A 12,970-nucleotide genomic window follows, 5' to 3' on the forward strand; every position below is an offset into this window, starting at 1 on the left:
CCCGTGAAATCCTCCTAATATGTCACAGAGACTCAGGAATAATGTTCATATAACAAACTGAACTCACCAACAACAACAGTACAGACAAAAAAATTGCATTAAAAAATATATTTTGCAGACTGCAAATCATGTTTATGTTTTGAAATCATGTTTTTTGGCATGTGGCGCCACCTACCGCCGTCTACCAATCATTGCAGTCAGTAGAGTCTCAGCTGCTGAGCAACCACGGGTTGCCAGTTACGTCGAAACCTAAAAGACCTCTGTATTTTGAATTTGATTGTAGTAACTGTTTTGGCCACATTCTTACATATGGCGCCTTTAAAATCTAGAATTTAAAAACAGAAAACTATAAAATAACAATCAAAAGAAACATGGCAGAAGGTTGAGGTTAGAATCAAAACATTTCCAGGTAAAAACAAACAAACTTGCGTATAGTACTTTTCTAGTCGTATAATTCAAGATATCAAATTGACTATAACGGATTAAAAATATCACATATAATCACATTTTCTTACTCCATATCAAGGTTATTATAGTTAATAATAACCTTAATTCAACACATGATTTAGTAGTTTTAGTTTAGTTTTTATTCAGTTTTAGTCTTAGTTCTTCAGAAAGCCTTGACTTGCAGATGCTGAAAAGGATGAAATTGAATTGATAATCCAAATATGGATTAATAAATCCTTTAATAATCCTACATATCAGTTTAGTTTTAGTTAGTTTTTATTTTATTTCAGTTAAATAAATTCAATTTAAATAAAGTTAAAAATTAAATAAAGTTTTCCTTAACTACGATAACCCTGCTCCATATACTGCGAACAAGTATTCCTGATCTTTTATTATGTTTCAGATCATTAAGTAAACTCCAAAATCCAGTTTTTAATTGATGGATTTATTTATTAATGGGAAAAAAAAACCTATCCAAACCTACATGGCCCCTATGTGAAAAAGTCATTAGAAAGCCACACCCAGGCCTGATTACTGCCAGACCTGTTCAATCAAGAGATGACTTCACTAGAACCTGTCAGACAACGTGAAGTGAAGCCAAAAGATCCACCAAGAAAAACAAAAAAAAAAACGTGCCGTGATTTGAAGAAAGTCAGGAACAATCGAAGTGATCGAAAAGGGTCGTTCTTCACAAATGGAGAAAACATTGGGGAAACTTCTCAGGAGCGGCCGGCTACAGGAACTACTGACTGAGAAGAACCCGGAACGACGTCTAAAGAACTTCCAGGCCTCAGTTAAAGGTCAGTGTTCACGGAAAGGCTCGTTGTCTCTCTTTTGCCAACAAAACATCCCGATAATCCCAAAAGAATCTGAACTTAAATCCAATTGAGATGCTGTAGCATGACCTTATGAAGGAGATTCACGCTCAGTAACCCTCCAATATGGCTGTTTTAAAAAGAATCCCCCCACAGTGATGTGAAAGACTCATTGTTTGATAATCTGAAACATGTAAGTAGAGCTGCAACGATTATTTTCATAATCAAATAATCTGTTGATTATTTTCTCATGTTTGGTCCATTAAAAACATTGATCAGTGTTTGTCAAGACCTGGAAATGACTTTGTTCTCGAATGTCTCGTTTCGTCCACAAACCAAAATGATTCAGTTTGACTGATTTCTTTGTTATGTGGAGCAAAGAAACGAAGAAAATCTTCACATTCAAGAAGCTGAAACGATCAGAAATCGAGCACCAAACAAACAAAAAATAAGTAGGAGAATCGTGACTCCGCCCGAGGCTTCGATCAGCCGATCAGTAAGAACAACAGCCAGGGCAATTACGACTCTGTATTTGTTCACTTAAACAACAACAGAGTCAGGTTGATTTTGTTTCAATGAAATGAAATGAAAGAGTCATGAGGAGGTCTGGATGATGGGGAAGCAATACCTGAAATGTATAGACACAGATAAGGATGATGAAATTATCAAGAGACATGAACAGAAACGACGTCTGGAAATGTTGTTTTAATTCTTAACATTTAAAAAAAAATATATATCCTCGTATTCATGAAGGTAGAAATATAAAAAAACACACAAAGTCAGGAGGAGGAAATAAAGTGCCATTAGAGTCCGTTGTAGAGTGGTCTGCAGTGAGGCTCTAGTTTGTCCTCCAGGACATAGTCTGGTCCACAGACCCATGGGTCCCCTGTGTCCCACTGCCACTTCTGCAGACTCTGCCTCAGGCTCTCGAGCACGGTGCTGTGCGACGGGTCCGACGCCAGGTTTCTCACTTCCTGTGGGTCTGCCCTGTGTCGGTGAAGCATTTGTGAATGTCAGACTCGGACAAGTTTTTATTAGTATAATACACAGTATTGGTCAAAAGTTTGGGGTCACTTAGAAATGTTACATATTTTTGAAGGAAAAGCAATTTTTTCAATGATTATAACATGAAATGAATCAGAAATACACTGTTAATGTGGTAAACGTCTATTCTAGCTGCAAACGTCTGGTTTTTAATGGAATATGTACATAGGTGTATAGAGGCCCATTTCCAGCAACCATCTCTCCAGTGTTCTAATGGTACATTGTGTTTGATAATCGCGTTAGAAGGCTATTGGATGATTAGAAAACCCTTGTGCAATGATGTTAGCACAGCTGAAAACAGTTTTGCTGGTTCTACATTTTGAATAAAAATCATTATTTCTGATATTGTCAATGTTTTGACTATATTTTGTATTCATTTTGCAACTCTTTTGATGAATAAAAGTGTGACTTTTAATGGAAAATGCCCAAAAAAATTGGATAGGTGACCCCAAACGTTTTGAATATACCGTAAATACAGTAGAATCTTAGCACATAGCGTAGATTAATGAACACTAAAGTGTCTCTACAGCTGAAGAAAAGTGCCATATTGATATAAATTATTATTATTATTATTCGTAGAAGTAGCTTGTTTCATTAAACTCCAGTTGTTGATAATGAAAAATCATTACTCTACAGTTTTATGGTAATTATTCAAATACAATTAGAATAATCAGTTCTTATTCTCTTTTTATTATCATGGATTTTGTTTGTTTGTATCTAAACAGTCCAGAAAATACAAGCCGATATGAAATGATCGATGAAAACGAGTCCACGATCTGTTTACTTAAACTAAACTAGTTGATTCGCTAATTGGCTCTTATTCGTTTTAGCGTTAAATTCCCTTCTCTCTTTAGCTTAATTGAGCTTTGAAATGACAATCCCCCAATGTCAGCGCAGTAAACAAACACGACACGCATGTTAACGGGTGGAAATAAGTTGTCTAAATGTAAAGATTTAGAGCGTTTGACTGCTTTTTACAAGTACTGTACCTGCAGTCGTACAGCTCCCAGCGCTCTCTGTGGTAATACTGCTCCAGGCTCTTGAACCAGTGCGTGGGCTGACTCAGCCTGGTGCGGTTCAGCAGGTCCTGGAAGGTGGGCGACACGTACAGGTCCTGGTCGACGGGGAAGGGCATGCGGTAGTGGAGGTTGTGGAGAAGGTGGTATGCCCCCTGTTGGACAGAGCGGGTCGGATAGTACATGGTCACCTGGAATCAAAACGACAGCAGGTTCAAGTGTTTGCGTCCATCTATATTCTCACATTCAACACTTTTATTAGACCACCCGTCATTGACATGTATAGAAATCTTTTAACTTGTTTAAAGCTAAAATTTGTATCGATTTCACCTTTTTCTACATTAAATCTGAGTTGGCTTGAGTCAGAAATTCCACTAACACTATTTTATATGTTCAGGAATGCAAATAAATAACTATAATTTGACATTTTAATTGAGAAATAATGATTTTTTTTAGTTTTGTATTCTTGTTCCAGCCACCTAATCTCATTGTACTTGTGCTATGCCAATATCAGTCTATTATTGGAGGGGCTCAGACCTCGTGGAGGGACTGGCTGGCGTAGACTGTGTGCCAGTGGCCGGGCTCGGTGACCAGAGCAGGCAGTAAAGAGCGGCCGGTGAGATGGACCGGAGTGGTGGGGCTGCTGCCCGGGAGGCTGTAGGACGGATAGGGAACAGAGAACCAGTCCAGGATGGTGGGAGTGATGTCTGGGGAAAAAATAAAGACATGGTTTAGAAAGAGGGGAAAAAACTAAACACGGAGTGAGGAAATTGTATAATTAGAACTAAAATGAACAAGCGTCTTTCTTCCTCTCTTCTTAAACAGTGGAGCGTCTGTAGAATGCATCACCTGTTTTTTCCCAGAACTTTAAATGTTTCAATCTACAGACATAAGTCAAGCCAAATTACATCATAATGGAATTAGAACAGATAAAACAATCAAATATCCCTTCCATCTTAGCCATGGTCTTTTAAGTCTAACCCTGCCCTCAGGGGGAGCAGGACAGGAGCATCAGGATTTGTGCAAATAGCTTTTTTTCTGAACAGAACTCAGACAGAAAGTCAGACATATACCTACAGTACCAAGAAGAGCCACCATTATTTCCTCTCCTCTCCTATTGTTTTGTATTATCCAAGCATTTACATCATAACTTCCTCTGTCTCCCTCTTGTGGCGGATCTGATTAATGCCCATCAGACAGATATACACCCGAGTCATAGTTCCTTCCTAAAAGACTCTGCAAGGCCTTTAAAGATAAGACTGAGAGGTCACAGGATGACAAGGAAAACATTTATCTTACAAAAATGTATTTCTCTTGTTTTTGGACTTCTTAAGAAAAAAAAAAAAAACAGTTGTAAGTACAAAGTATTACTTGTCACATGCTAGAAATAACTATTGATAAAGGGAACCTACATTGTAGACACAGGAAGCCTCCTTGTTCTTACCTAAGAGACTGACGTAGGCCTGGCTGGTGTCCCCCCATCGCTCCCTGTGCTCTGGAGAGGACACCAGCATGGGCTCTGCCGTCCCAGAGTGGTACAGGTTGGTTCTGCCGTTGGGGAAGGGGATGCCGTTGTCCGAGCTGTAGATGACCAAAGTCTCGTTTTCGTAACCGGCATCCCTGAGCTCCTGGAGAACTAACCCAATACCTGCAGTAGTAAAAAAAAAAAAAAAAAGTACACTGTTAAACAAGAAACTTCAACATTTTTTATTCACTTACGATAACAATAACGACAATCAATACATATTTGTTTTAATTAGAAACTACAATATTTCAGATACAGTCCTCTACCAAACGGTTGAGACATCTGTTCGTAATAAGTCAATTTTACCAACATTAACTAGTTTCTCTATCTTTACCACAAAATGACAAATCAACTGTTTGGTAGAGCATGTTTTGAAAAAAATATTTGACCCTTATAACTTATTTTGTTGCATTAAGTTACATAATTCTGTACAACAACTCCTCTGAAACGATAATATGTCAACAAAATAGTCCTAACTTCTTAAGTCCCGCCGATATGAGTCATCAAAGGACGAGCGCATTTTCGTTGCCACTTGCTGTTTGAAGGAATGCTGTAAAGACAAACTGCTCACAGACGCAGTAGTGCCATCTAGTGGATTTTTTTTAGCATTGCACAACTACACCAAATGGTAGAGATGGCTCATTCAGGTTGAGTTCAGCTTGATGCTTTTTTTCAATGAGATATAGTGACTTAAAGTGTGGTCGACCAAATAGTTGAGTAGTACCTTAAAGGGTTAATACTTTTTAAGGGCCGTAATTCTTTCTCAAAATTGATTTATCAACTTTAAGTGACTTTTTAAGACCCCGTGGACACCCTGCATTCATATTGACTGTTAATGTTACCTGCAATAAAAGTCACCCATTGTTCATTGTACAGCTGCGTTGCTCCTCTGTGTCAATGCGATTGACGTCGTCGATCGATTTGTCGACTTTATTGACAGAAAAGGAGAAAATATGAGGATTCATTAATGCCGTAGTACGCACCCTGGTCCAGCCTGCTGACTGTGGTGTACTGCGCGGCCAAGTCGGCCCGAGCTGCAGGCGTGTCTGGCACAAAAGGAGGAACCTGAAATACACAAGGCGAGGACAGTGTTAATAATAGGGACCTCGCTCCATGCAACAGAAATCTCCTGTAGTTCTGTTTACGTTAAAGCTTTCAAAAAGCGGGATTTTAAAGGGCCATTTTAACGTCAACTTTGTCGGAGCGTCGAGGCCACGCCTTTTGACGTAAGAAAAGAGCGAGAGAAAATCCTTTGACAACTTTTAATCATTAACTTGTCCGGAACATATGGACCAAGTTAGACGCGGCTAGCTCAAACGTGCTAGGACGACTTTGTCCAAATGCGTAGACTAGCCATTTTTGTTTTTCCAAAATGGCCGACTTCTCGGTGGGTGGAGCTAATGGAAATACATTGGAAATTTGTTTGGAATCACGAGAGCAACAAGTGTACCAAGTTCGGTTAAAATCGGAACAACTATGTGTGACTTGGACGCGATAGAAAAAAATCAAAAATTTAGCATTTAACGCAATTTTGGAAAAAGTCTTTGGATTAAGCCTGACAAACTTGATCCAATTACATTTTTCTGACCTCTGGGGGCGCTATAGAGCTCTGGGGCTACGAACAGGTTCGTGCCCTATTCCTCTATCGCAATTTTCACCAACCTGACCTCTGTGCCTAATTTCAAGAGTTTTTATACACGTTAACCTTCGTATATATTCTCTGAATATAAATCTATATTCTATGAATATAAATCTATATTCTATGAATACAGATTTCAGTAAAAATCTGTATGTCACTGACCTTTACTTGTTCCGGTGTGTAATATTCTGGTGTCCAGTCAGGTATTCGCCCCATGCCCATTTCACCATTGCCAAACTTCTCGCAGAAAGCTCCATACTGAGGCTGCGAGTGTCCACATCGGTGCGTGTCATGGAAGGCAACGTAGAGGAAAAATGGCCTTTCTTCGTCCCCTTTACCATCGCCGTGTCCTTCGGCCTTTTCTTTCTCTTGCCGTCGCTCGGCAGCCTCCTCTTTGTGGCTCTGGAAAAACTTGCGGACCAAGAGTTTGATGCGGGTGATGTTCCTGCCCACCTGGAGCACAGAGCCGTTCTCCTCTGTGTAAGCGAAATCGAAGGGATATACAGACCCGGGGCCGACGTGCTTCTTCCCAATTATTCCTGCAGGAATGAGAGTAAAAAAAATAAGTGTGTGTATGTGTTGATATAAGATAAATTTGTGTGTCGGTTATTAACCTGTGTGTATGTCAGCCTGGCCGAGGAGCAGTGGCAGACTTTGTACTCCGTCAAACGAGTTGAAGTGATGGACTCCCTGATGAAGCCCGTACATGCCATTCTGATGCTGAGCAAGCACAAGTGGACAAAAGTGTGTGTGAGCATAACTACTGACCTGGTCAGGACCGGCAATAATAATAATTAGAGCTGCAACTAACAATTATTTTCGTAATCGATTAATCTGTTGATTATTTTCTCGATTTAATAGTTTGGTTATGTGGAGCAAAGAAACCAAAAAAATATTCCCATTTAAGAAGTAAATCAAAATAGTTGACGATTAATTTAGTAATGGATTAATTGTTTCAACTCTAATAATAAAACTATTTATTTATTTATTTAGGTGACAAGGCTGTGAACAAGGATTGAACCTGTAGTAGTCATCATGGAGACCAAAACCTGGTCCCAATGAGCCAGAACCTTATTTCTTTACCTTGTTATGGTTAAGGTTATAGGGATAGCGCTTTGTTACTGCTAAATAAATAATAGAAATAAATCATAATAAAAGGATTGCTGCGCGAATCTGTCTGGCCATGTGGAACAACCTATCTTTGTGAGGACATTTGGGCTGGTCCACACAACTTTGACAGGCTTTTTGAGGATTAAGGACCTGGTTTTAGAACGGGTTAGGGCTAGTAAGGTATTTATTTGTGATGATTAAGGTTAGGGAAGGGGCTAGGGCCAAGATGGTGGTCTCACAAGACACAATGATGAAAAAAACCCAACATTTTTGAAATTTTTTATAACTCTTTATTTGTGTGTGTGTGTGTGTGTGTGTGTTACCTGCGGCAGGCCAGTGAGGATAGTTGACCTGCTGGGGGAGCAGCTGCTGACGGATGTGAAGGCGTTGCTGAACACCAGGCTGCGCTGGGCCAGAGAGCGCAGGTGCGGCGTGTGGACCACAGAGTTGTTGTACACGTCGGTCTCGAAACCTGCGTCGTCAGCTGAAGGAGAGAAAACGGTGACCCGAGTAAAGACCTTGTACCTGATGGTTCTAAACAGTAAACAGCTGATATAAAAAAAAAAAGGAAAGAGGTTGGCACCATGCTACACTGTCAGGTGATTACATTTAACATTTACTTTAATTATCTGTTTGTCGTCGGCTCTGCTGCGTATCAGTGAGCAGCGCTGTCGGATGTTTTATTAAGTGTTGTGTGTCGAGAAGCTTTATTTATCCCGGGGGAAATTGCTGTGCAGCAGTCAAAATAGTTAATAATTAAAATCAAATAAGCAACAAAATTACAGTTAATACGTAGGTATATACAATATACAACAATCAGAGTTTCTACACATTTCAAAATTCCATACTTTTCCAGACTCAAATTTCCAGACTTCTCTGAGGATTTTTCAGTCAGTATTAACCATCTGAATACCAATTGTAAGATGCTTATTATGTAAATGAATGGTTTTAAAATCCTTATGTGTGGAAAATAATAAATAAATGAGAGTCGGTAACAGTAACCATGGTAACTCGACGCCATTCTACAGCCAGCTTGATTAGTTTCATCTACAGGTAAGCTATGTTGCGTGACTAACTTGTTTTGATTTGTATATTTTAATACATTTTACTTTAGAAAGTGAGATAATAGTCTGGAAACAACACAAACATTTTTCCATACTTGTTTCCCCTTTTCCATACTAACTCAGACCTGGACATTAGCCTGAATTAGCATCATAAATTAAATTACAGGTGCCATATGTAAGAATGTGGCCAAAAACGGTTACTACATTCAAATCCAAAATACCGAGGTCTTTTAGGTTTCGTTTTCTGACGTAACTGGCAGCCCGTGGTTGCTCGGCACCTGAGACTCTGACTGCAATGATTGGTAGATGGCGGTAGGTGGCGCCACATGCCAAAACGTGATTTCAAAACATAAACATGATTTGCAGTCTGCAAAATATATTTTTTAATGCAAATATTTTGGCTGTACTGTTGTTGTTGGTGAGTTCAGTTTGTTATATGAACATTATTCCTGAGTCTCTGTGACATATTAGGAGGATTTTATGGCCAGTTGCTTTAAAATTATTACATAATGCACCTTTAAATGCCTGTTTTGAAACCTTTCAAAACTCTATTTAAGACCTTTTATGAGATTTTTGGAAAATTTAAGACATTTCAAGGCCTTAAATTCAAATGATTGGATTTAAGACTTTTTAAGACCCCGCATATACCCTGTCTACAGGTAAGCTATGTTGCGTGAGTAACTTGTTTTGATATGTATATATTAATAAATTTTATTTTAGAAAGTGAGATAATAGTCTGGAAACAACAATAACATATTCCATACTTTTTCCCCTTTTCCATACCATTACTCAAATTAAATTCCATACTTTTCCATGCTGCGTAGGAACCCTGAATTAGCATCATAAATTAAATAAAATGACAATGGCAATGAAAATGTGTGACTTTTTCAGTCACTAAAACTAAATAAAATAAACTGGCTCCAGGGTTAAAAGACGTTGTAAAACTAACCAATTATCAGGAGAACATTTCTTCTCTTCGCCTCCACAGCAGCAGCGCAACATGACGCCAGAATGAAGAACTCCAGAAGCATGTTTAAGACTAACTCTTTACGCTATTTTTTAAATATCTCAGCCACTTTTAGGACTGAACGCGACATTTAAAGTGAACGTAAGGTGTCACAAATGAGTAGTAAAAACAGCCAGAGAAGCTAGCGGAGCTATAAATGCAGCTACATTAGCAACAGCAGCGGACAACGCCGCCATGTTTTCTCCAACCACAACAACAACAACGACATCCGCGAGGTGGTCACATGACGGAGGTCACGTGACGAGCGAAAACAGGTCGACGCTGAAGTTGGCACCACATTCGCCTCCGGTTCTCTTTAAGTTTCCGTTCCACCTTAAAAAGTGCAAGTTTCAGCCACTGGGTGGCGAGCTATTCTGCAGAGCAGTGCTGATCACACAGCTGTTGTGGGGGTGTTTTTTTTTTTTTTTTTAGTTAAAAAAACTTGCCAGCACATACAGGTACATATACATACAATAGATAAAAATATGCTGGTGCATACTTGTATTTATTACACAACACAAACATTAAACACTTTAGAAGAACAGCATTCAATAATATTTACTCATTTTAATATTTAATCATTACTAATATTGATAAGTTTTTAGTTCTGTGAGGGGGAGATTGTTGATATAAATTGTTATAATGTTATTGATATAACACTGTGGAAATTTGGAGAAAAATCCATTTCAAAAATCAACATTTTGACGTTTTTGTTGAGACAATTGCTGCCAAATAAGGTTTCCCGTTGAAGGTCTCACCTGATTCACATACTACACCTTCTCACCTTTCCAGTGATGCCCCATATGTCCATATTTACTGTGGAATTTTCACCACTTCAAATCATAATTTTTGAAATCCACTTCAAAAATTATGATTTTTGAAGTGGATTTTCTCCAAAATTCTCCAGTAAATATGGACATATGGGGCATCACTGGAAAGGTGAGAAGCTGTAGTATGTGAATCAGGTGAGACATTCAACGGGAAACCTTATTTGTCCATTAGGTGGCACTGCAAAGTCAGCAGCTGTTGCAATAAAAGAGTCAAAATTATGATTTTTGAAATGCATTTTCTCCAAAATTCCACAGTAAATGTGGTTATATGGAGCATCACTGGAAAGTTGAGAAGCTGTAGTATATGAATAAGGTGAAACATTCAACGGGAAACCTTATTTGTCCATTAGGTGGCACTGCAAAGTCAGCAACTGTTGCAATAAAAGAGTCAAAATTATGATTTTTGAAATTCATTTTCTCCAAAATTCCACAGTAAATGTGGTTATATGGAGCATCACTGGAAAGTTGAGAAGCTGCAGTATGTGAATCAGGTGAAACATTCAACGGGAAACCTTATTTGTCCATTAGGTGGCACTGCAAAGTCAGCAACTGTTGCAATAAAAGTATCAAAATTATGATTTTTGAAGTGGATTTTCTCCAAAATTCTCCAGTAAATATGGACATATGGGGCATCACTGGAAAGGTGAGAAGCTGTAGTATGTGAATCAGGTGAGACATTCAACGGGAAACCTTATTTGTCCATTAGGTGGCACTGCAAAGTCAGCAACTGTTGCAATAAAAGAGTCAAAATTATGATTTTTGAAATGCATTTTCTCCAAAATTCCACAGTAAATGTGGTTATATGGAGCATCACTGGAAAGTTGAGAAGCTGTAGTATGTGAATCAGGTGAAACATTCAACGGGAAACCTTATTTGTCCATTAGGTGGCACTGCAAAGTCAGCAACTGTTGCAATAAAAGTGTCAAAATTATGATTTTTGAATTGGATTTTCTCCAAAATTCTCCAGTAAATATTGACATATGGGGCATCACTGGAAAGGTGAGAAGGTCTAGTATGTGAGTCAGGTGAGACATTCAACGGGGAACCTTATTTGTCCATTAGGTGACACTGCAAACTCAGCAACTGTTGCAATAAAAGTGTCAAAATTATGATTTTTGAAGTGGATTTTCTCCAAAATTCTCCAGTAAATATTGACATATGGGGCATCACTGGAAAGGTGAGAAGGTCTAGTATGTGAGTCAGGTGAGACATTCAACAGGGAACCTTATTTGGCCATTAGGTGACACTGCAAACTCAGCAACTGTTGCAATAAAAGAGTCAAAATTATGATTTTTGAAGTGGATTTTCTCCAAAATTCTCCAGTAAATATTGACATATGGGGGATCACTGGAAAGGTGAGAAGGTCTAGTATGTGAGTCAGGTGAGACATTCAACGGGGAACCTTATTTGGCCATTAGGTGACACTGCAAACTCAGCAACTGTTGCAATAAAAGAGTCAAAATTATGATTTTTGAAGTGGATTTTCTCCAAAATTCTCCAGTAAATATGGACATATGGGGCATCACTGGAAAGGTGAGAAGCTGTAGTATGTGAATCAGGTGAGACATTCAACGGGAAACCTTATTTGTCCATTAGGTGGCACTGCAAAGTCAGCAACTGTTGCAATAAAAGAGTCAAAATTATGATTTTTTAAATGCATTTTCTCCAAAATTCCACAGTAAATGTGGTTATATGGAGCATCACTGGAAAGTTGAGAAGCTGAAGTATGTGAATCAGGTGAAAAATTAAACGGGAAACCTTATTTGTCCATTAGGTGGCACTGCAAAGTCAGCAACTGTTGCAATAAAAGAGTCAAAATTATGATTTTTGAAATGCATTTTCTCCAAAATTCCACAGTAAATGTGGTTATATGGAGCATCACTGGAAAGTTGAGAAGCTGTAGTATGTGAATCAGGTGAAACATTCAACGGGAAACCTTATTTGTCCATTAGGTGGCAGTGCAAAGTCAGCAACTGTTGCAATAAAAGTGTCAAAATTATGATTTTTGAATTGGATTTTCTCCAAAATTCTCCAGTAAATATTGACATATGGGGCATCACTGGAAAGGTGAGAAGGTCTAGTATGTGAGTCAGGTGAGACATTCAACGGGGAACCTTATTTGTCCATTAGGTGACACTGCAAACTCAGCAACTGTTGCAATAAAAGTGTCAAAATTATGATTTTTGAAGTGGATTTTCTCCAAAATTCTCCAGTAAATATTGACATATGGGGCATCACTGGAAAGGTGAGAAGGTCTAGTATGTGAGTCAGGTGAGACATTCAACGGGGAACCTTATTTGTCCATTAGGTGGCACTGCAAAGTCAGCAACTGTTGCAATAAAAGAGTCAAAATTATGATTTTTGAAATGCATTTTCTCCAAAATTCCACAGTAAATGTGGTTATATGGAGCATCACTGGAAAGGTGAGAAGGTCTAGTATGTGAATCAGGTGAAACATTCAACGGGAAACCTTA

At 38.6% G+C, this 12,970-nt stretch overlaps 1 protein-coding gene across 1 annotated transcript; it reads right to left on the reverse strand.

The window, feature by feature from the left end:
* Window positions 1–1,961: 1,961 nt before the first annotated feature.
* Window positions 1,962–9,825, reverse strand: LOC310941227 (N-sulfoglucosamine sulfohydrolase-like). Its single transcript, XM_083906358.1, has 9 exons — window positions 9,610–9,825; window positions 7,920–8,080; window positions 7,101–7,206; window positions 6,649–7,025; window positions 5,831–5,912; window positions 4,767–4,970; window positions 3,860–4,029; window positions 3,296–3,513; window positions 1,962–2,249 (listed from the first exon to the last, which is right to left on the reverse strand). Exons 1-9 carry the CDS (start codon window positions 9,689–9,691, stop codon window positions 2,066–2,068), a joined length of 1,584 nt encoding a protein of 527 aa, XP_083762484.1. The 5' UTR covers window positions 9,692–9,825; the 3' UTR covers window positions 1,962–2,065.
* Between the last annotated feature and the right edge of the window lie 3,145 nt (window positions 9,826–12,970).

Source organism: Microchirus variegatus (assembly GCF_963457635.1).
Source record: "Microchirus variegatus genome assembly, chromosome: 19".
Taxonomy (NCBI): domain Eukaryota; kingdom Metazoa; phylum Chordata; class Actinopteri; order Pleuronectiformes; family Soleidae; genus Microchirus; species Microchirus variegatus.